Here is a 24837-nt window from a genome sequence, read left to right as displayed (position 1 = left end):
AGAGGAGAAAGTCATCCTACCAAGGTTATAAAGCCACAGCCAGAATGCAACACATGATGAAAAGGGACATCTACAGTGTGACAAAATAAAACAGATCATAAAAGACTGCAATTAAACACAAGGATAAAAGCTAACCTAAAATGAAGGGGGAGCAGATAATCAGTGGAAGATATCGTTGCTGGGAGCCATGTTGGTGGGGATGCTGAGTATTAAAGGCTAACTCTGACATGGACTAACAGAGCATCCCTGAGCTCAGAGAATCCCCAGCACTGACCAGAAGTGCAGGATCAGAGGCCAAGACAAAGCAGGGAACACAGATTTTTTTTTTTTTTTTTTTTTTTTCGGTTGCCATCCTCATCTTCTTGTATATTGCAGACTTAACTATGCAGATCCTTGACTCCACAGGAAATCCTGGTGGCACAGTGGTTAAGAGCTATGGCTGCTAACCAAAAGGTCAGCAGTTGGAATCTACCAGGCACTCCTTGGAAATCCTATGGAGCAGTTCTACTCTGTCCTATAAGATCGCTATGAGTCAGAATCAACTCGATGGCAACAGGTAAACTCTACTATTTTTTGTTGCATATATATTATCCATATATGTTACATACATACTATTATGATTATCAATGATGCCAGAAGACGCATAAAATCCTTTGTAATTATTGAAGACAGTTGGAACAATTCTTATGATTTTCTTACACCAAGCCATTTGACAAAGTGTTCTGCCTTCTTTTGTTTAAAATCTGAGGAAAAGACTAAGAAAAGACATCTGAATTTTTCTGCCAAGGCTTGCCCAGGTTATGAAGATAATTGGAGATTTGCACTTGCTCTTCAGTAAGTAGGAGGCTTCCCCTCCTAGGCTTTCTGCAAGAGCAAGTGTTGATGTGGTAAATGTTTTTTTCTGAGATCTCTTCATGATTCCTCTGTGATTAAATATCTTGAGAATAAACTTTTTTTTTTTTTTTTAATAGCTGCTTTTCCTTATTGATCTGTTTTAGGCAATGGAAATCTGTGGAGTGGTCTGATCAATGTAATCCTAAATAGCTATGTGAAAAACAAAAGGACTGCTGACTCTAAAGGGAAACTTGAGAAGGAGCTTTGATCATAAAGAAAAAAACCAAACCCAGTGCCATCGATTCGATTCTACTGAGAATCTGAGTTAGTCTCTTCAAATTCATGGGCCTGTTTGCCTTCAATTGTAAAGATTATTTTCTGCTTTTGAAAGGAAATTAATCCCAAAGGCTGAACAAAACAGAATGAGTCAAATTGCTTTGAGCAGGAATGCCTGCTGAGACTGGAGAGAAATTCTGTAAGAAGCGTGGCCTCTGAAATTGGCACAGCGTTTTCCTGAATGATTCTGATATGTCCTGCATATAGTTTTCAGAAGTCATTATACCTGCCAGGTTCTAAGTATCTCTCTCCAATATTATCAAAGTCATTATGACCTTTTCTTGCCTATTCATACCATTTAGAGGCCTCTTCCTACAACTAGAATTTTAAAAATTGCTTTTTTAAATTTTCTTAATATGTGTCTTTACTTTATCCTTTCCTATCCTTGAAGGTCCAGCTGAAATGTCACTTCTCCACAAAGACTTCCCTGCCCCGTCTTCCCCTGTCCATTTGCCACCACAATCAATTTTTCTCTTCTGCGAACTTGCACAGAATATTTTAAGTTGTTCGGTGCACAGATTTTGTCATCAGAAACCTGAATCCAAATTCTAACATTTTCTTCTCTCAAGTAACATAATAGGCATTTAGTTCCTTTTCCTGTGAAATAAGGAAAATAACACGTAAATTACAGGATTTCTATAAGGATAAAATGGAAAAATATTTAACACAGTATAAATATTCAGTTATAGTAAGTGTTCCTTTTGTTTCTCTTTATTATTAATTTATTAAAATGGCTTGAAATAAAGTACATATAATATTTTGTCAAAATTATTATTGTTTAAATCAGTAGTCAGTGTGTCTCATGAGTTTTACCTTTTACTTACTAGTAGAGTTATTTGGTCCTGGTTTAAAATTTTTTGAAAGGAAATGTCCATGTCTATATTAATTATTTTCCATGGTACTTAACAAAATGCTTTGAAAGTTATAGATACTGATTTAAATGTTCTTGAATGAATGAATGAATAAATGAGCAAATAACATACTATTTCTTTGAAAACTACTTTAAAGATAACAAAAAGAAATGGCAAAATATAATTTAAGTTCATTAATAGTTTATTCCAATAAAGAACATGAAATATTCATTGGTGTGTATTTTCAATGTATCAATATTGTAATGATGGGCAGGGAAAAAAATCCTAAAAAGAGAGAGAGAGAGAAGGAAGGAAAGAGGAAAGAAAGGACTTTTTAAAAATTGGGGCAAAGGACCATATCCAAATCAGATATCCAGATGACTCACTTGACCTAGAAAGAACTGTTTCTGAAACAGCCTATAAACAGCTTGGATCTGGCCAAAAGACATCCTATTTGGAGATTAAAACAAAAGAGACAAAAAAAAAAAAAAACCCAGTTGCCATCAAGTTGATTCTGACTTATATGGGTCAGAGTAGAACTGTGTTCTACAGGGTTTTCAAATGCTGATGTTTTTAGGAGTAGATCACCTGGTCTGTTTTACAAGGTGCCTCTGGGTGACACAAACCACCAGCCTTTCAGTTAGCAGCCAAGGGTGTTGACCATTTGCACTGCCTAGGGACTCCTCTATGGAGGCATCCACTCTTATTTCTAACCCACAGAAGTATTTCTATCACTCAAATTGGAAAGTAACTAGTCAAAGCCATAACATTACCTGACAAACAACTGTATAGGAAAGAGACTAGCTCAGTATCTAACATACAGTGGACCCTCACGACATGATAGGTGAGTCTGCATCTGAGATGGAAGAATTTAATATCATTTTTTGTTAGTGGAAACACAGACACACACTAATTCACATTCCTCCCTTTTTCCCTTTGTTCTCAGCTATTTACCTGCTCTGTTATTTCTTTTTTCTTAGTTGCCTGCTCCTCATCTCTTTTTCCCTTTGGATTTACTTCTTGGCTTAATCATTCATTCTTACTCACTAGCACTCATCAATTATTTATGGCTTTCTCACTCTTTTGAATGCACTGTTTTAGTTTCAAAATAGCAAATATAATCCCAAGACCTTTAAATGAAGAGAAAGCAAAGCAATAGGGAAGGAATAAGTAAAACTTTTCTCTCTCTCTTTTTTTTTTTTTTCCATTCTTGTTCTCTTCAGTTTCTACTCCAGGATATTAGTTTTCTCTTGTTAAATAAAATGAAACCCCTTCTAATCCATCAAGTAAAACTAGTGAAATTTGTAATATTACCATATACTAACGAAAGCAAGCAAGCTTCTATCTGGGCATTGGTTGCCTTCAGTTTGGTCTTTCTTTGATATTTTCCGATAGTCTGAAACCTGTTTTCTTACCAAAGAGTCATATGTGGTACTTAATTAACAGTATCAGATATGATGATGGCACTTTTTTTTTTTTTACCAAAGGTGACAAGTTCTATCATTCGCATAGACAAGAATCAAGTCCATTCATTTCATAAGCATCCTTCTTATCCATTTGCTACATTTTCACCAACTGTTCAAGTCAGACAAAACTTTTGGTGGCATATTGACACCAGGGAAATCTTGACAATAATTGTTTATGGCAGTCTTGCCTGTAGCTGGACAATTCAATTAGTACAGTCAAAATTTTCGTTGGCTCATTTTTCCAAAGACCCTAGCCAAATCCTTAGTGCTACACAGTTCTACACAGAAATATCTTTTCTTCCCTATTCTTACACACGGGCTCATGATCTTACATCCCTTCTTGTCCACAGGTAACTATGTTACGTACACGATCTTTGTTCAATGGCCATTGCCAAGAAGCCAGGTAGACGTTCTGGGTTTTATTTCTGTACTTTGTTTTATTTTGTCTTCCACTTTGAATTTCCACTGGATGCATTTTTCTTTAGCTGATCTAGGATGTGTCTCCATTCACTGATAAATTCCAGTTATAGATCTGAGGGTAGAAGAACCATTTTCAAAAAACTCAAGACTCTACCATCACAATTCAGAGTATTATCCCATTGCAAGATATCGAAAGTCCTTCCCTGATAACCTAACAACATGGTAATATAAATCGTCTTATAAAACATGCTATTTTTATTTTAAATGAGTCATATGCCCTAAGCCTATGTGAATATATTTTATGAAAAGGAGCTACAATTTTTTGGAAATGGGATTCAAATTTGATTGGCATGGGGCAAATTATGTTATTCATTATGCTTCTGGAAAGGTAAAGGCAATACAATTGGTAAATTAAAAGTGATTATTTCAGTAATGAGACACTTCAAAGAAGTAGGCTTTAATCTGCTGAAGGAAATAGCAGGGCATACCTCAAGGGGGCAAGCTTAGGACAGCTGGCTGTCCCTCAAATAAATCCATAAAACCAAGGGCACAAATGTACATTGTAGATTAAGTGGCTGTAAGAGAAACCAAAGGGGGGAAAACAATGGCCCTGCATATATTTGTAATGGAAAAAACAAAACAGGAACAAAAACATGTTTTCAGGAAGAATCCACACTAAGGATGATAAAAACAAACAAAAAAACCAAACCCGTTGTGGCTGAGTCAATTCTGACTCATAGCAACCCAACAGGACACAGTAGAACCGCCCCATAGAGTTTCCAAGGAACACCTGGTAGATTTGAACTGCTGACCTTTTGGTTAGCAGCCGTAGCTCTTAACCACTATGCCACCAGTTTCATTTATACTTTTAGGACAACAAATCGGATAATATCAAGATTAAGGATGAAACTTAATGTGGAAGGAAGGAAACAGAAAACAGAGAATTCACTGATTGCAATCACTGATCAAGTGGCCAGGTATTGAGAAACTGACAGAAACGAGCAATGGAATATAAAACTAGAATTGGGCACCTAGGGTATGCCAAACCAACTGGTCAACCATTGGAGGGGAAAAAAATTAGATGCCAGTATGAACTTCCATCATGCCAAATACTCGACATCCTTGAGGCCAGCCTCAGAAAGTAAGACTTAACCATATTAAGCCTGATTATTCAACTGATTGTGGAGAGTAATGGATATAAAGTAAGGGATGAAGATCACATTTAGTGAACTTTAAGGAAAGGCAAGATAGGAATATGTAAAGTTACACAGAACTCTAAGAAAATAAAGTATTGAATCCTGGAATGTTGCAGGGTTTTTGTTTTATGTAGAAGCCAGGAGGCTTAGCTAAGTATGTTCAGAGTCCCATAATTTATGGAAGATGTATACAACCTGGGAAATACCCAAAGCTGAGAAGCAGACATGATTAAAGGGTACGGAAATGGAAGGAATGGGAGAGAGCTAAAGGTATTAGCTAAGTTTTTCCTGAAGGAGAGAGACTCTCAAGGATGTCTTAATAGGCTTAACTATTTGAAAACTAACATAGGCGGGATGGGAACATATGTTCTCCATGTCCACCCAAGAGAGGAACAAGCTGACTGAGGACACAAAGTGCAAAGATGAACAAGTCATTTTAATTGCAATCATGCCTGCAGGAAACGACACACTTCTGGGCTATCTAGTATGAATGACTATCAAGGGTTAATGTTTTTTAAGAGAATGAACTCCTAAATCTCATGTAGTTTTGTAGGATTCATATGCGAAGGTTTGGAAAAAAGAACAAATTAGAAGTGAATGAGGCCTAAGCAATCAAGTAATCTACTTTCCTTAGCAGAGGTCAGCAAACTTTTTCAGTAGTAAATATTTTGGGCCATACGGTCTATATTGCAACTCCTAAACTGGTGCTGAGGAGTAAAAACAGCCACAGACAATATGTAAACAAATGGGTGTGGCTATATTCCAATAAAACTTTATTTACAAAAACAGTCATCAGGCCAAATTTGACTTTTCACTTTGCTGACCCTGTTCTAGAGCACTGGTTCCCAGACTTTAGTAAGCCACAGAAACACTGGAGGGCTTGCTAAAACACAGACAGCTGGGGCCAACCCCTGGAGTTTCCAGTTCAGTAAGTTCTGAGTAAAACCGTTGCCCTGGAGTGGATTCTGATTCATAGCGATCCTAGAGGACAGAGTAGAACTGCCTTATAGAGTTTCCAAGGAGTGACTGGTGGATTCGAACTGGTGGATGTGAACTGCTGGCCTTTTGGTTAGCAGCTAAGCTCTTAACTACTGTGCCACTAGGGCTCCAAGTCTTGAGTAGGGCCTGCTGATTTGCATTTCTTACTAATCCCCAGGGGATGCGGATGATGCAGGTCCAGGCACCACACTTTGAGAACCCTGAGGCCAGAAACAGAAGTGGTAAGCCCAAGGTCTGGATGACTGTGTGTGTGTATGTATGTGTTAACGTGGTAGGATTCTAAGATGGCCTCCCAACATTTCCAGCCTCCTGGTGTATACGCCCTTCATAATCCCCAAGACTGTACATCTGTTGGATTTTATTTCTATGATTAGGTTATGCTATATGACACAGTGGACCCCAAGACTAGGAGTTATCTGGGTGAGCCCGACCTAACCATGGAGCCCTTTAAAAGCATAGGACATTCTCCAATTGACTGCAGAAGAGGAAGTCAGAATTTGAAGCACGAGAAGGGTTCCATACATGGATGCTGGCTGGAAGACGGAGGAGACCACGTGTTAAGTAATGCAGGTGGCCTGTAGGAACTAAGAGCAGCTCCCAACTGACAGCCAACAAGGAAACAGAAACATCAGTCCTACAACTGCAAAGAACTAAATTCTACCAACAAGAACAAGCTTGGAAGCAATTTTTTCCCCAAAAACCTTCAGAAAAGAACTCAGTCCAGCCAACGTTTTGATTTCAAGTCTATGATACCCTGAGCAGATACCCCAGCCACATCAATGCATACTTCTGACCTACTAACCTGCAAACTATTATACATGGGTGTTGTTTGAAGCCACCAAGTTGCAATGTGTTAATGCAACGATAGAAATCTAACACAGTGTGTAAGCGTCCCACTTCAGACCTAAAGTTCTGCCAACTGAACTGACTGTATAAACCCAGTGCCAAACAATATTATCAGCTCTAACGACTTCCAGGCTTGCTCTGCTGTACCCACTGCCCCTCTTTATCTGCACACCTGCCATAGCATCATGTGTAGGTATAGTCTCTTTCTATATTGAAGTGTTCTCCAAATGCTCACCGTCCTCCTCTGGCCACAGGCTCAGAGAAACTGAGGTAATAAATACATTTTGCGGATGCTTAGCAATATTAAGGAAACCCTGGTGGCGTAGTGGTTAAGTGCTACGGCTGCTAACCAAAAGGTCAGCAGTTCAAGTCCTCCAGGTGCCCCTTGGAAACTCTATGGAGAATTTCTACTCTGTCCTATAGGGTCTCTGTGAGTTGGAATCGACTCGACGGCAGTGGGTTTCGTTTTTGGTTTTAGCGATATTAAACATATAGTTAATTGTTTCTCTTCCTTTCTTTCCAGGTAACTTTAAATCTTTAACATCAACTGTGAGTCAACATCCACCATTTCAATGACAGAATCCCTTTAAGAGTTTTTAACAAGCCCAATTCATAAAAAGCTCAAAAAATACTCTCAACAGTTAAGTGTTATAAAATCACATTAATTTAAAAGCATTACATTTTCTGACATTTAAAAAGTCTCTGACATGGCATATCCATAGTTTGATTTTTCTAATGTTTTTATAAAGGTCATGTTTATGGTATAATAAGCACACATTTGCAAGGGTTATTAATCAGAGAAAAGCTAGGTAGCAAACAGACTTCCAAAGAATTTCCCTTTTTTTTTCTCCTGAACATATTAGCTCCTGAAGACTGTCACATTTTTCAAGAGCCTACTTGGAAAAAAAAAATAACAATTAATTTTGTTCAAAGGGGTGTCTTCATTTTAAATCAAATCGGAGTGTAGCTTAGGAAAATAAATGACAGAGATGTATTCTGCTAGTTCAGCAAACTTGCATGGCAATTTGGAAAAGTCTAAATTTTAAGCTAATGCTTTAGAGCAGGTAGTTTGCCAGATAGCAAGGAAACCAACAGAATCCAGTGAGTCGTGGTGGTAGGCTTTTCCAATACTCATCCAGTGGAAGAAACATATCTTTTTATAACACTAATAAATTCTGCAAGATCCTGGTCCATATAGGTGTGAAACTTCATTGTCTCAAAAACTAACCCTCCCATTTTTGTCTCAGCAAAAGAGTTATTAGATAAATTCCCTCTTGTTAAGTGCAGAGAAATGGACTTCTTTGGTTTTAATTAGTCCAGAAATGCCAAGAACAGGAGTGTCCCTAAAGATTTTATGGCTACTGGCTATTTGGAAACATTATTTGCCTTGGTGGCAAGAATTCAACCTGACCCTGAAACACAAGCACACTTGCAAAATATTTCAGCTTAACAAAAAGAAACATTCAATACAGCACAGCCTAACAGTTCGTAAAAGACAGCATAAATGGCAGATTTTTAAGCATCTGATTTTCAAATTTCCGTATCCCTCCTCGGTTTTTCCATACGAGTTTCTCTAACCTTGTGTGTGATGAACTTTACAAACCAAACAAGACAAGCTGGCGCTTATAGTATTGCTCCAACAAGAGGAAGGATCGGCTCCAGAGAGCTGCTGCACCTGATACTGGTTTAAACTAAATGCTCCCACTCCAGCCAAATTTCAAGAGCTCTGAATAGCATGGCTCATAAAAAGACAAGGCACAAACCCATTAGAAAATGGTGAAATTGGTAATTGGCATTGCCAAATTACTAATGATCCGAGAAGTCTGGAAAACCTTTCTTGTATGGAGCAACACAGCCATCTCTCTTAATTTAGAAAATGAAATGCTAGGTCCAAATGATCGGCCACCCTGTAGTTTTGGCCAAGAAACTGAGCAGAGCAATCGGCCAAGTATGATAGCAAGATAGGTGAATTCCCCAGGCAAAAATTGCTCAAGTGAGGAAATCAGAGCAGGGAGAATGGGTCAACCAAGAAAGGAGACAGAGGATAATGGTGAAAACTGAGGGGCAGGGCTCCACACATGCCAGCTTGGTTTCCCCCACTGATATGGGTCAAAGGCAAACTGAAACATCCCAGCAGCCTTTCATGTGACCCGCATAAGAAGAATTAAAGATAAATCGTAGTGGAAAAGGAAAAAGAAACACAATGAAAATTGAGAATGTAACTTTTTTCTAACATCAGGCAATTTGGTGGTTGCAAATATTATAATATTGTGCAGAAATATGAACCTAATTTTTAATAGTCTATTTCTAAATCACTTCACTGATGTAACACCAAATGTTTATTGTGCTTGCATTTTAGTCAGAATCGACTCAACAGCAGTGGATTTTTCTTGTATACCAAAAAACCAAACGCATTCCCATCAAGCCAATTCTGACTCATAGCTACCCTACAGGACAGAGCAGAGCTGCCCCTAGAGAGTTTCCAAGGAGCGCCTGGTGGATTTGAACTGCCAACCCTTTGGTTAGCAGCTGTAGCACTTAACCACTACGCCACCAGGGTTTCCATACGTAGGTATAACAACGTTTAAATATTCCACTTTGAAATTACTTATGGTCTCTAGCTATATAACTGCAAGAAATAACCATTTGTAGCTGCTACCTGAAATGATATGAAAAGCATTGGTATATAGAACAGTGCTGTCCAATTGCAATATAATCTGAGCCAAAGAACAGAATCACAAATGTCATTTTAAATTTCCTTGTAGCCACATGAAAATATTAAAAATATGTAGGTGAAGTTAATTTAATAATATTTTTTATTTAACTCAATATAAACACAAGGTTATTTCAGTATATAACCAATATCAAAAATTAATGAGCTATTTTACTTTTTTTTTTTGTACTAAGTCTTCAAAAACTAGTGTGTATTTCACATTTACAGCACATTTCAGTGCAGAGTTGCCACATTCCAAATGTGCAATGGCTACGGTATTGGGCAATTCCGACTCGTGGCGAGCCCACGTGTGTCAGAGTAGAGCTGTGTTCCACGGAGTTTTCAGTGGCTGATTTTTCTGAGCTATATTTTTTATATCACCAGGTCTTCCTTCCAAGATGCTTCTGGGTGGACTTGAACTGGCAACCTTTCGGCTAACAGTTAACCATTTCCACCACCCAGGGACCATGCTGGTATAGAGGTTAAGAATTCAGGCTTCAAAGTCAGACCCTGAATTTAAATTTAATTTTCACCATCATCTAATTGTGTCTAGGCAACTTGGTTAATCTTTCTTAACCTAATTTCCTTTATCTGTTAAATGGGAATAACAACATTACCTACCCTTAGAGTTTTGGAGTTCCTGGAAGGCACAAATTGTTAAGCACTCAACTACTAGTCGAAAGGCTGGCAGTTCGAACCCACCCAGAGGTACCACGCAACACAGGCCTGGCAATCTGCTTCTGAAAGGTCACAGCCTCGAAAACCCTATGGAATAGTTCTACTCTGTACTCATGGGGTTGAAATGAGTCAGAATCAACTCGATGGCAACTATCAACAATAACAATCAGCCTTAGAGTTATTCCGTGGATTGAATGAGATAATTCACATAAAAGTAACTTTAATACTGACCTGACTTAGTAAATGTTCAATAACTTGGTAAATCCTCAATAATTTTTAAATTGTTAATAATATTTCAAGATGACTCTGAAATTACTTTAAAAAAATGCAACAGCCACCAAAAACTTTTTATCAATAACTGGAAATCAGCCTTTAAAGGTTTAGTCATCCCCTGTGGCAAATTAAATATGGTCACAAATATGCTGCTGATCCTCCTATCATGACGTGTAGCCTATTTTCCCACCCCATGACTTAGCACTGGCCTCATGACTTGCTCGGATTAATAGAATGTGGTAGGGTGACATCACATGCATTCCAGGCCCGGGGTCTCAGAAGGCCTTGCAGCTCCTGCCCTTGCTCTCTAGTAACATTGCCTGGAGACCACCAGGTAGAAGCTGGTCTATCCTATGGGAGCATGAGAGACCATAAGGAGGAGAACCAAGGTCCGTTGCCAACAGACATGCGAGTGAGGCCATCTTATACCTTACAGCCCAACTGACCCTCTAGGCCAGTGCTGCTAATATGAATGAGCCACATAAAACAAGCAGAGGAAGTGCCCAAACCCAACATACCAGGAGAAATAATATATTGTGGTTATAAGCCAATACGTTTTCGGGTTGGTTTGTTATACAGCCTTAGATAATGAAGTTATCACCCATAACCTGTAATATTTTAGTAAAGCAAAAGGTGTATTTAAATTTACATGGAATCAATACAAAAATGGAGGTACCATGGCACACCAATTGTGATCATGTATAATTTTGGTTTGTTTCATTTGAAAAAGAGCTAACTGGCCTAATGAAGCTATGTGTTCTTTGTAGGAAAATTAGAAAACATAAATAAGCAAAAATAGGAAAAAAAAAAAAAATCACTGTAATCTCACTATCAGAAATCGCTTTTGTTATTTTTGGGGCCTCTACTGCTTCTCTTTCTTTTTACTATGTATTTCATGGGGGCACACACATTAGTTTACAAAAACAGAATCATTTGAAATTCTCTTTGTCTTGTTGTAAATAATTGCACATTACAATAAACATACTTCCAAACCACAATTTTAAAATCTGACAAATAATTTAGGGATACACCATAACTGATATAACCAATGCTTTTTTTCTATGGTATGCTCAATTTTCACCATTAAAATAAAGCTAATGTATAATAATTTTATAAACATAAATAAGTTGTTAAAAATAAAACAAAATTAAAAGGCAAACAATACATTGGAGGGAAGATAATACATGCTCAAGAAACACATATGACATTATTCGTTAATTTTCTTTACATAAGAAACCAAGTCTCTATCACGGCTAGACATTAACTGCATTCCTTCCAATTCTCAACTGCTTTAAGTGTTTTTATCAATGTCTCTATTCCCACAGTGCATGAATATCCCATAAACTTTTTAAATCCATTAATTCTTCCATAACTATTGTCAACTGATGAAAATGTAATATATATTTAATTAATAATTCCAGAAATGCGACATAAAAACTAAATAGGAAGCCACATAATTTTAAAAACTACACAAAGAGAAATTTCTCAGTTCCCACTCAACAGCTTGGTATGATACCATATGTTTAGAAAATCAATTAAGAGCACACCAGGGTATCAGAAAACAGTATGTGTGTGCTAGGAAATTATTATAACATTCTCACACTCCCAACAATATACTTCAGTATATAGAGTCCTTATCCAAGAAGATTGTTGTCTATTTAAACAAATGAGATAAGAGAAAATATCCTCTGTGACAAAGAAAGGGAACTTGGATGTAGAAATCTTATATACTCCCATGGCTGAGACAGTGCAATTCCAACATCCCGAAATTGCTTCGATATCCAAATATTTAGAATCATCTGCCCTGCCCTACTTCCTTGAAGGAAAGAAGATACAGGTCAATTAAAAAAACTGAACTACTGAATCTCAGAGCAGTTAAGCCAACCAAGCAAAATTGTGTCATCTGCATATTGCCAGTGGTTCACGATTCTTCCTCCAATCCTGATGCCACAGTCTTTTTCATATAGTCCAGCTTCCTGGATAATTGGCTCAGCATAAAGATTGAACGAGCATGGTCAAAGGATATAACCCTGACACACATCTTCCCTGACTTTAAACCACACAGTATACCCTTGTTCTGTTCAAATGACTGCCTCTTTATCTATGTACAGGTTTCTCATGAGCACAATTAAGTGTTTTGGAATTCCCATTCTTCACAATGTTATCCATAATTTGCTACGATCCACACCGTTGAATGCCTTTGTATAGTCAATAAAACACAGGCAAACATCTTACAGATTATACATTAATATTTAGACACCTGGGTTTAGATTTCATGTACATTTAGTTCTTAGGTATAATCTTTGAGAGCCTGCTTGCTTCTTCTGATAGCAGAATCAGCTTGTGGGGAGGCCAGTCAGATAGTTGCCTAGGGCATCAACCTACAAGGAGCTCTAAAACACTGACTATCAAACTTTATCAGAATTGCCTGGAGGCAATTTCTGGGCCTGAGAATCTGCATTCTAAGAACTTTCCAGGTGATACTGATGCTGCTGATCTGGGGGTCTTCCTTTGAAAATCACTGTACTAAAATATACTTGGATTGAATTGGGAATGTGATGATAGTTTACGCAGGTTTCCAAACCCAGTTCTTTATAAAACTATTGAAATGTCAGTAGTTTTGCTCCTGCCAAAGTAGATCATACCCTTGAATGATGTCTCCAACCTAGTTCCCTAGGAAACAGAGCCTGAGGCAAGACTTAAGTGCAATGGCAGGACAGTGAGAGTGAGGGAAAGGGATGTGAGAGAAGGAAGGATGGGAAAAAATGCAAGGAAATTCACCAACATGCTGGCCACTGCTTTATAACTTTGCTGTACCACCTGTAACATTGTCAGACAAGTTATTCAGAGAAACTCCACCTTGAAGTAGTTCATGAGACACAGGAAGGAGAGGGAATTTAACTGTCTTCCATCTCCTTCCCCCCTCATTCTAAGTGTGCCCCACACAAAGGTGACTCCCCTGCTCTTCCAGGCTGCATCTTACAGGTTTGTGGAAACCCACATTCCAATTTTCAAGAGGTTTGGCATTTTGTCTGAGTCTGGAAGTTTAGGAAGGAGCCAAAGACTCAGGGCTTGGTGCTGACTAAACTGGCCATGCAGCAGTGGCCTAGAGGAACGACTTGACCTTCAAAACTAACAACCGGACTATGCCATGATGGAGGACTATGAAGGCACAGACAGAATTACTTCCTTGATTCGGTGGCAAGTAAGGCAGAGCAGGAAGTTGAGGGTATGGAAGATAGAAGTACTGAGAATACCCAAGGAAGCTCATTAAATCTGATACAAGTAGAAATTGAAAACATTACCTCAATTCCACCAACTCATCGCCAATGAATAGGAGCAGTATAAGTGCTATCAAACTCTCAAATGACAGTTCTTCTATCAATCCTAAGGTCACTCAGCTCACAGTTGCCTGAAAATGCTAGATGCTGTAAGCTAAAATTCTAAGGCCGAATAATGTATGCCAAGGTGCTGCTTACTAGCAACGAGGGAATTATATTCATTATTTAAAAAAAATCTAGAGGCGGGGCCAAGATGGCGGAATAGCCAGACACTGCAGATGATCCCTCTTACAACAAAGACCCGAAAAAACAAAGTGAAACGATTATATTATGACAATGTAAGAGCCTTGAACATCAAAGGCAAAGTCAGAAAATGGACTCAGCAACAGGGGGAGGGAGACATGGTTCAGAAGTGCAGAGGAGTTACCTGACCTGAATCACCGGGCTCCCTCAGGCACCATACCTGGGAGTGGCTGCAGTGGGCTGGTAGTAGCGTTCAGCTCCAGTTTCCTCAGGGAGAAGCAGCCAGCCATACAGCCCACTCACACCTCTGGAACCAGAGAAGAATGGTGCTTTTGGCAAAAGATAAGTACTTGCGTATATTTTACCTCGCTCCCTGCCACCAAGCCAGCTTCAGAGGCTGTTGATTTCCCTGGGCCTGAGATAGGCCTTGTTGAGAACTGGGAGCCATTCTCCCAGCCTTGGAGAAAGAATAAATTCACTACTGAGGGAAAAGATAATTTGCCAGCTCCACTAACCGGGGGCACTCCAGACAGAAGCAGCTCCTGTCCAGGCATAAAAAGACCATGGACTTTGAATATCTTTCCCCCCTGCATGTGCCTCTGTGGGCCTATTTCAAGAGAATAGTCCCTTGTTGGCAGGCTGCAACTGTTTCAGCTATCTGGTGGAGAGGTGGGTGTTTGATATTTGACACAGCTTTGCCTATTAAATAGGGTCCTCACCTACCAACATCAGGGGTCTAAGGCCTAATGGCTCCACTCAGGTCACCAAGCCACTTAAGACAGTGGCCCAAGGATAAATGGTACCTCGCAGCATGTAAAACCAAAAGCATTGGGGGCCAGTGGTCTGTGAGCAGAATCCACCCACCTGTATGTTCTAGGGAACAGAGGCATGCTTTCCTCACAGACATTTGAGGAATGGCTCTCAGCTCCGTGCCTTGTTCAGAGCATGACCTCCTGCTGCAACCAGAAACCAGTAACTATACCAATCACCCCTGCCCTCTAAGACTGTAGGACAGAGCATGTACCACACACTTGATGACCAGCTACCTGGACATCTGAGCTGAATACATACAAGAAAAATGAATGGACTCATAGACTGATATACCTGATAACAGCTCTAGCCAGCTGGTGACAGGATGTCAGAGCTTCAAAGGTGAAAATAATCAAGCTAGCTTACTCAAGCAACCCAACTAATACAATAACTTATAGACGGCTTGGAGACAATAGTCAATATCAAGCCACATGAAGAAACAGGCCATGATCACCTCAACTGACTTTCAAAACAAAGAATCAACAGATCTGGATGAAGATGCCGTCATGAACTACCGGATGCAGAATTCAAAAGATTAATATACAGAACTCTTCAAGACATCAAGAACAAAATTAGGAAGGAGAGCAGGCAATATGCAGAACAAGCCAAGTAACACACAGATAAAGCAATGCAAGAAATTAAAAAGGTTCTTCAAGAACATAATGAAAAATTGAATAAGCTTCAAGAACACACAGAGAGACAGGAATCAGAAATTCAGAAGATAACAATAAAATTACAGAATTAGACAACTCGATAGAAAGTCAGAGGAGCAGAATCAAGCAAGTGGAAGGCAGAATTGGTAAGCTTGAAGATAAAACACTTGGCACCAAAATATTTGAAGAAAAATCAGATAAAAGAATTAAAAAAAAAAATGAAGAAACCTTAAGAATCATGTGGGACTCAACTAAGGGAAATAACCTATGAGTGACTGGAGTACCAGAACAGGGAGGGATAACAGAAAATACAGAGAGAATTGTTGAAGATTTGTTGGCAGAAAACTTCCCTGATATCGTGAAAGATGAGAAGATATCTATCCAAGATGCTCATCAAACTCCACATAAGGTAGATTTTAAAAGAAAGTCACCAAGACATATTATAATGAAACTTGCCAAAACCAAAGATAAAAAGATAATTTTAAGAGCAGTTAAGGATAAACAAAAAGTCACCTACAAAGGACAGTCAATAAGAATAAGGTCAGACCATTCAGCAGAAACCAGGAAGACAAGAAGGCAATGGGATGACTTACATAAAAAATTTAAGGAAAAAAATTGCCAGCGAAGAATCATATATCCAACAAAACTGTCTCTCAAATATTAAGGTGAAATTAGGGCATTTCCAGAAAAACAGAAGTTTAGGGAATTCATAAAAGCCAAACCAAAACTATAAGAAATACTAAAGGGCGTTCTTTGGTTAGAATATCAACAATACCAGGCATCAACCCAAGACTAGAATGACAGAGCAATCAGATGTCAACCAAGACAAGGAAATCACAAAAATAAATCAAGATAAAATGCTCAAAACACAGAAACAGCAATGTTATTATGTAAAAGGAGATAACATCAAAACAATAAAGACGAATTACGAACTGTAGTCATAGATTATTTGTATGGAGAAGAAGACAAGCAGATATAAGGAAATAAAAGTTAGGTTTCAACTCAGAAAAATAGGGGTAAATATTAAGGTGACCACAAAGGAGACTAAATATCCTACACATCAAAATAAAATACAAGAAAAAAGGAGACTCAGCAGAAACAAAATCAACAACAACAAAGAAGAGGAAAAGACGATATATAAACCATTCAGCACAAAAAAGTGGGGAAAAGAAACTGTCAACAACACACAAAAAAGACATCAAAATGATGGCACTAAATTCATACCTATCTATAATTACACTGAATGTAAATGGACTAAATGCACCAATAAAGAGACAGAGAGTGGCAGAGTAGATTAAAAAAAAAATATGATCCATCTATATGTTGCCTACAAGAGACACACCTTAGAGTTAGAGACACAAACTACAACTCAAAGGATGGAAAAAAAATATATCAAGCAAACAATCAAAAAAGAGCAGGAGTAGCAAGATTAATTTCTAACAAAATAGACTTTAAAGTTAAATCCACCACAAAGGATAAGGAAGGACACTATATAATGATTAAAGGGGCAATATACCAAGAAGATATAACCATATTAAATATTTATGCACCCAATGACAGGGCTGCAAGATACATAAAACAAACTCTAACAGCACTGAAAAGTGAGATAGACAGCTCCACAAGAATAGTAGGAGACTTCAGCAGGACATCCAGAAAGAAGCTCAATAAAGACAAGGAAGACCTAAACACCACAATCAACCAACTTCACCTTAGAAACATATACAGAACACTCCACCCAACAGCAACCAACTATACTTTCTTTTCTAGTGCACATGGAACATTCTCTAGAATAGATCACATATTAGGTCATAAAGCAAGCCTTAGCAGAATCCAAAATACTGAAATATTACAAACCATCTTCTGTGACCATAAGGCCATAAAAGTAGAAATCAATAACAGAAAAAGCAGGGACAAGAAATCAAACACTTGGAAACTGAACAATACCCTGCTCAAAAAAGACTGGGTTGTAGAAGACATTGAGGATGGAATAAAGAAATTCATTGACTCCAATGAGAATGAAAACACTTCCTATCAGAACCTTCGGGACACAGTGAAAGCAGCACTCTGAGATCAATCTATATCAATAAATGCACACATACAAAAAGAAGAAAGGGCTAAAATCAAAGAATTATTCCTACAACGTGAACAAACAGAAAGAGAGCAACAAAAGAAACCCTCGGGCACCAGCAGAAAGCAAAATTAGAACAGAATTAAATGAAATAAAAGACAGAAAAAGAATTAACAAGACCAAAATCTGGTTCCTTGAAAAAAATAACAAAATTGATAAACCACTGGCCAAACTGACAAAAGAAAAACAGGAGAGGAAGCCAATAACCTGAATAAGAAATGCGATGGGCAATATTACAACAGACCCAACTGAAATTAAAAGAATCATATCAGCTTACTACGAAATATTGTACTCTAACAAATTTGAAAACCTAAAAGAAATGGATGAATTCCTAGAAACATACTGCCTACCTAAACTAACACAAACAGAGGTAGAACAACTCAATAGACCAATAACAAAGGAGGAAATCGAAAAGATAATAAAAAAATTCCCAACAAAAAAAAGGCCTGATCCAGGCGGCTTCACTTCAGAGTTCTACCAAACTTTCAGAGAAGAATTAACGTCACTACTGCTGAAGGTATTTCAGAGCATAAAAAAGGAAGAATACATGCAAACTCATTCTATGAAGCCAGCATATCTCTGATACCAAAACCAGGTAAAGATACCACACACACAAAAAAAATTACAGACCTATAACCCTCACGAACTTAGATGTAAAAATCCTCAACAAAATTCTAGCCAATAGAATTCAGTAACATGTTAAAAAAAATAATTCACCATGACCAAGTGGGATTCATACCAGGTATGCAGGGATCATTCAACATAAGAAAAATCATTAATTTAATCCATCGCATAAATAAAACAGAAGACAAGAACCACACGATCTTATCAATTGATGCAGAAAAGGCATTTGACAAAGTTTAACACCCATTCCTGATAAAAAAAAACTCTCAGCAAAATAGGAATAGAAGGAAAATTCCTCAACATAATAAAGGGCATTTATACAAACCGAAGAGTCAACATCATCCTAAATGGAGAGAGTCTGAAAGCATTCCCCTTCAGATCGGGAACCAGACAAGGATGTCCTTTATCACCACTCTTATTCGACATTGTGCTGGAGGTCTTAGCCAGAGCAATTAGGCTAGATAAAGAAATAAAGGGCATCCAGAATGGCAAGGCAGAACTAAAAGTATCTCTATTTGCAGATGACATGATCTTATATACAGAAAACCCTAAAGAATCCTCAAGAAAAAGGATACAAGATAAACATACAAAAATCAGTTGGATTCCTCTAACCCAGAAAAAAAAAACCCAGTGCCGTCGAGTTGATTCTGACTCATAGCGACCCCATAGGACAGAGCAGAACTGCCCCAACAAAAAGAACATTGAAGTAGCCCCCCAAGAAGATAAAATACTTAGGAATAAATCTTACCAGAGGTGTAAAAGACCTATACAAAGAAAACTACAAGACACTACTGCGAGAAACCAAAAGAGACCTATATAAGTGGAAAAACATACCTTGCTCATGGATAGGAAGACTAAACGTTGTAAAATGTCTATTCTACCAAAAACAATCTATAGATACAATGCAATTCCAATCCAAATTTCAATGACATTTTTTAATGAGATGGAGAAACAAATCACCAAGTTCATACGGAAGGGAAAGAGGCCCCGAGTAAGTAAAGAATTACTGAAAAAGAAGAGCAAAGTGGGAGGCCTCACTCTACCTGATTTTAGAAGCTATTATACCACCACAGTAGTCAAAACAGCCTGGTACTGGTACAACAGCAGATACACAGACCAAAGGAACAGAATTGAGAATCCAGACATAAATCCATCCACATATCAGCAGTTGATATTTTACAAAGTCCCAAAGTCAGTTAAATGGGGAGAAGACAGTCTTTTTAACAAATGGTGCTGGCATAACTGGATATCCATCTGCAAAAAAATAAACAAGACCCATACCTCACACCATGCACAAAAGTGAATGCAAAATGGATCAAAGACCTAAATGTAAAATCTAAAATTATAAACATCTTGGAAGAAAAAATAGGGACAATGTCAGGAGCCCTAATACATGGCATTAACAGTATACAAAACATTACCAATAATGCAGAAGAGAAACTAGATACCTGGGAGCTCCTAAAAATCAAATACCTATGCTCATCCAAAGACTTAACCAAAGGAATAAAAATATTACATACAGACTGGGAAAAAGTTCTTATCTATGACATTTCTGATCAGCGCCTGATCTCTAAAATCTACAACTGTAAAAAGGCAACCCAATTAAAAAATGGGCAAAAGATATGAGCAGGCACTTCACTAAAGAAGACATTCAGGTAGCTAACAGATACATGAGGAAATGCTCACGAGCCATTAGAGAAATGCAAATCAAAACTACAATGAGATTCCATCTCACTCCAGCAAGGCTGGCATTAGTCCAAAAATCACAAAATAATAAATGTTGGAGAGGATGTGGAGAGTCCGGAACGCTTATACACTGCTGGTGGGAATGTAAAATGGGACAACTACTTTGGAGACTGATTTTTGCACTTACTTAAAAAGCTAGAAATAGAACTACCATACGATCCAGCAATTCCACCCCTTGAATACATCCTAGAGAAATAAGAGCCTTCATACGAACAAATATAGGCACACCCATGTTCATCGCAGCACTGTTTACAGTAGCAAAAAGTTGGAAGCAGCCAAAGAGCCCATCAACGGAAGAATGGATAAATAAATTATGGCATATTCACAAAATGAAATACTACGCATCGATAAAGAAAAATGATGAAACCGCGAATCATTTCACAACATGGAGGAATCTGGAAGGCATTATGCTGAGTGAAATTAGTCAGCTGCAAAAGGACAAATATTGTATAAGACCACTAATATAAGAACTCAAGAAATAGTTTAAACAGAGAAGAAAATATTCCTTGATGGTTATGAGAGGGGGAGGGAGGGAGGCAGGGAGAGGGGTTTTCACTAATTAACCAAAAACCCACTTTCACTAATTAGATAGTGGATAATAACTATATTAGGTGAAGGGAAAGACAACACACAATAGAGGAGAGGTCAGCACAACTGGACCAAATCAAAAGCAAAGAAGTTTCCTGAATAAACTGAATGCTTCAAAGGCCAGTGTAGTGGGGGGGGGGGGGTGTGGTGGGGAAAATGGTTTCAGGGGACATCTAAGTCAATTGACATAATAAAATCTATTAAGAAATTATTCTGCATCCCACTTTAGAGAGTGGCATCTGGGGTCTTAAAGGCTAGCCAGTGGCCATCTAGGACGCATCAATTGGTCTCAACCCACCCAGAGCAAAGGAGAATGAAGAATGCCAAAGACACAAGGTAATTATAAGCCCAAGAGACAGAAAGGACCATATAAACCAGAGACTACATCAGCCTGAGACCAGATGAACTAGGTGGTGCCCGGCTACAACTGATGACTGCCCTAACGGGAAACACATCAGAGAACTCCCGAGGGAGCAGGAGAGCAGTGGGATGCAGTCCCCAAATTCTCATTAAAAGACCAGACTTAATGGTCTGACTGAGACTAGAAGGACCCCAGAGGTCAAGGTCCTCAGACCTTCTGTTGTCCCAGGACAGGAACCATTCCCAAAGCCAACTCTCTAGACAGGGATTAGACTGGACAGTGGGATAGAAAATGATACTGATGAAGAATGAGCTTCTTGGATCAAGTAGACACATGAGACTATGTTGGCATCTCCTGTCTGGAGGAGAGATGAGAGGGCAGCAGGGGTCAGAAGCTGTCCGAAAGGACATGAAAAGAGAGTGGAGGGAAGGAATGTGCTGTTTCTTTAGGGGGAGGGCAATTAGGACCATATTGCAAGGTGTATATAAATTTTTTCATGAGAGACTAACTTGATTTGTAAGCTTTCACTTAAAGCACAATAAAAATTAAAAAAAAAATCTAAATGTAAACCTCCTTAATATGCCTTCCAATAAGTTTGCTGGGTCAGAAAAAAAAAAAGCAAAAATAAATAAATGAAGAATAAAAAACAAGTGAAAAACATTGGCCAATAAGAAATGGAAATTTTTAAACATTTTGAATGAGATTTTCAACTGTCTAAATGAGTGTGTGATACACTAAATATATCTTGAATAACGGAAAGACTTAAAATTAAAGATAACAAATATGCTAAATGAATAAAGTGCGTGTAAAAAGTCATTATTCTAGACATAACATTTATATAACCAAACCCATTGCCATTGAGGAGATTCTGACTCACAGTGACCCTATAGGACAGAGCAAAACTGCCCCATAGGGTTTCCAAGAAGCATCTGGTGAATTTGAACTGCCGACTTTTGATTAGCTATGGCTCCTAACCACTATGCCACCAGGGAACATTTATATAGGGCTCCATATATATATAAACAGATAATTTTTATTAGTAGAAACCTCCATTTTTATTTTCCCCATTAAATACATATAATAATTTTAATATAAAACAAATAAATGTGTGGGTATGTACACACACACATATGCACATATAAAAAAACTCAAAAGAATATTGTTTTGAAGGGGCATTAAATCATTCAGCCAGCTGGAGTGCATATACGATGCAACATAGCCTTTTCTAGAGGTCTTTAAGGATCTGAGCTGGTTGACTGCTACAGCAAGGTCTGGATACTGTGTAAAGCCCTGACTGGAGGGCTATCGACCAACCCAGCAAATATCTCATGCTTACTCTCAAGCCCCCTTAACGTCTTAATTTCATATTCTTAAGACTCCCAGGTCATTCACTCATAGTCTTAAAAACTCTGGCACCTGACATAGAGCTCTCCTTCTTCATCTTCTGTCCTGTTTAACACCTACATTGAAGATCCGCCCTATCCCTAACCATAGACTTTACTTTCTACTCTCAAGGTTATTTTGGTGTGATCCCCAGGCCAGCAGCACAGAAACTTGTTAGAAATGCAGAATTTCTGGCTCTATCCCAGATCTACTGAATCAGAAACTAGCTGTTAGACCCAGCAGTTTCCCCTGTAAAGAGCGCCCCCCCCCACCCCGCCGCCGTGATTTTGGAGCTTGCTAAAGTTTGAGACCTTCTACTTTTACTCTACTCCATCATTCACATCCACTTGTCTTCAGCCTTCTCATGTTATCTGATCAATATCTGGAACTGGTCCTCATCTGAAATGTCGAACTCTGGCATTCTAACCTCTAATCACAATCCATGTTTACTGCCTTTTCCCTTCTTTAATACCTCTGGTCCCTGTCTTCTCTCAGTCTCTCAACCCCTCCTTTTTTCCTTTCCTTTCCAGCCTGGACCACACGGTCAACCAATTAAGTTGTATTCTCATGAGTTCCCTCAATTCCCTCAACTCTTTAATGTTTGACCACAACTATCTTGCCAATGCCATACCCTAAATCAATCCAACTGCCTGTTTCTCCAGGTTGTTTCTGTGATGCTAAGTACTATTAGAGAAAATGACATAGCCATGCTCGCTGGCTTCATTACAAATTTATTAAATCCAATTTCAGTTGGTTTCTCTCCACTACTTGGCAATCCTTTTATTCTTCAGTAGTTATCCGATTTCTTTCCCACCAACAGCAGCTGCTCCAAGGCTTTGTAACTTTACTCATGACCCCAACTTCACCTACAATCTTCATACGCCTTCAACATAAAAAAAGTCAACAGGCAGGAGCCCTCTCCTCTACCTCTAAATGTATCCACATATATGTTACCATCAGTTCTTTCTTTCCATCTAAGAAGTCCAAGCTGTACTCAAGGCATTGGCTAAAAACAAGGCTCTAGGAGTTGACAGAATACCAATAGAAATGTTTCAACAGATGCTTGCAGCGCTGGAGGTGCTCACTTGTCTATGCCAAGAAATTTGGAAGACAGCTACCTGGCCAAACAATTGGAAGAGATGCATATTTGTGCCCACTGCAAAGAAAGATGATTCAACCAAATGCAGAAATCATCGAGCAATATCATTAATATCACACAAGTAAAATTTTGCTGAAGATAATTAAAAAAACAGTTACAGCAGTACATCTATAGGGAACTGCCAGAAATTCAAGCCTGATTCAGAAGAGGATGTGAATGGAGGGATATCATTACTAATGTCAAATGGATGTTGGCTGAAAGCAGAGACCAGAAAGATTCTTACCTGTGTTTTACTGGCTATGCAAAAGCATTGGACTGTGTGGATCATAATAAATTATGCATAACATTTCAAAAAATGGAAATTCCAGAACACTTAATTATGCTTATGCAGAACCTGTACATAGGCCAAGAGGTGGTCATTCAAACAGAACAAGGGGGATACAGCATGGTTTAAAATCAGGAAAGGTGTACATCAGGGTTGTATTCTTTTAACCATACTTGCTCAATCTGTATGCTTAACAAATGACCCGAGATGCTGGGTTTTATGAAGAAGAACACAACATCAGGATTAGAAGAAGACTCATTAACAACCTGCATTATGTAGATGACACAACCTTTCTTGCTGAAAGTGAAAAGGACTTGAAGCACTTACTGATGAAGATCAAAGACCACAGCCTTTAGTATGGATTGCACATCAACATAAAGAAAAAAATGGACCAGTAAGCAACATCATGATAAATGGAGAAAATACTGAAATTGTCAAGGACCTCATTCTACTTTGTTACAAATCAATATCCATGAGAGCAGCAGTCGAGAAATCAAAGGACATATTGCACTGGGCAAATCTGCTGCAAAAGATCCCTTTAAAGTGTTGGAAATCAAAGATGTTACTTTGAAGACTAAGGTACACCTGACTCAAGCCATGATATTTTCAACTGCCTCATATGCATGCAAGAGCTGGACAATGAATAAAGAAGACTGAAAAAGAATTGATGCCTTTAAACTATGGTGTTGGTGAAGAATATTGACTATACCATGGACTGCCAGAAGAACAAATAAGTCTGTTTTGGAAGAAGTACAGCTAGAACGCTCCTTAGAAGCAAGGATGGCGAGACTTCTCACATACTTTGGACGTGTTATCAGGAGCGACCAGTCCTTGGAGAAGGACATCATGCTTGGTATAGGGTCAGAGAAAAAGAGGAAGACCCTCAACAAGACAGACTGACACAGTGGCTACAACAATGGGCTCAGACATAGCAATGACTGTGAGAATGGCGCAGGACCAGGCAGTGTTTCCTTCTGTTGTACA

The 24837-nt window shown here is 38.4% G+C and overlaps 1 protein-coding gene across 6 annotated transcripts in view; it reads right to left on the bottom strand.

Moving 5' to 3' along the window:
* The window catches only part of ZNF385D (zinc finger protein 385D), a 999751-nt gene that overhangs the window by 292916 nt on the left and 681998 nt on the right, over positions 1-24837 (bottom strand). Inside the window, exon 1 of one of the 6 annotated variants that reach the window (XM_049870890.1) lies at positions 3855-4252. The exons of the other annotated variants lie outside the window; for them this stretch is intronic. Coding sequence (XP_049726847.1) covers positions 3855-3876 — 22 coding nt within the window. The 5' untranslated portion in view covers positions 3877-4252. Of the gene's footprint in view, positions 1-3854; positions 4253-24837 lie in introns of those variants that run through there. 6 annotated transcript variants of the gene reach the window in all.

This window comes from Elephas maximus, chromosome 27 (assembly GCF_024166365.1).
Source record: "Elephas maximus indicus isolate mEleMax1 chromosome 27, mEleMax1 primary haplotype, whole genome shotgun sequence".
NCBI classification, from domain to species: domain Eukaryota; kingdom Metazoa; phylum Chordata; class Mammalia; order Proboscidea; family Elephantidae; genus Elephas; species Elephas maximus.
The sequence above is the reverse complement of the archived record's forward strand: the minus strand, read 5'-3'. Positions and strand labels throughout refer to the sequence as shown.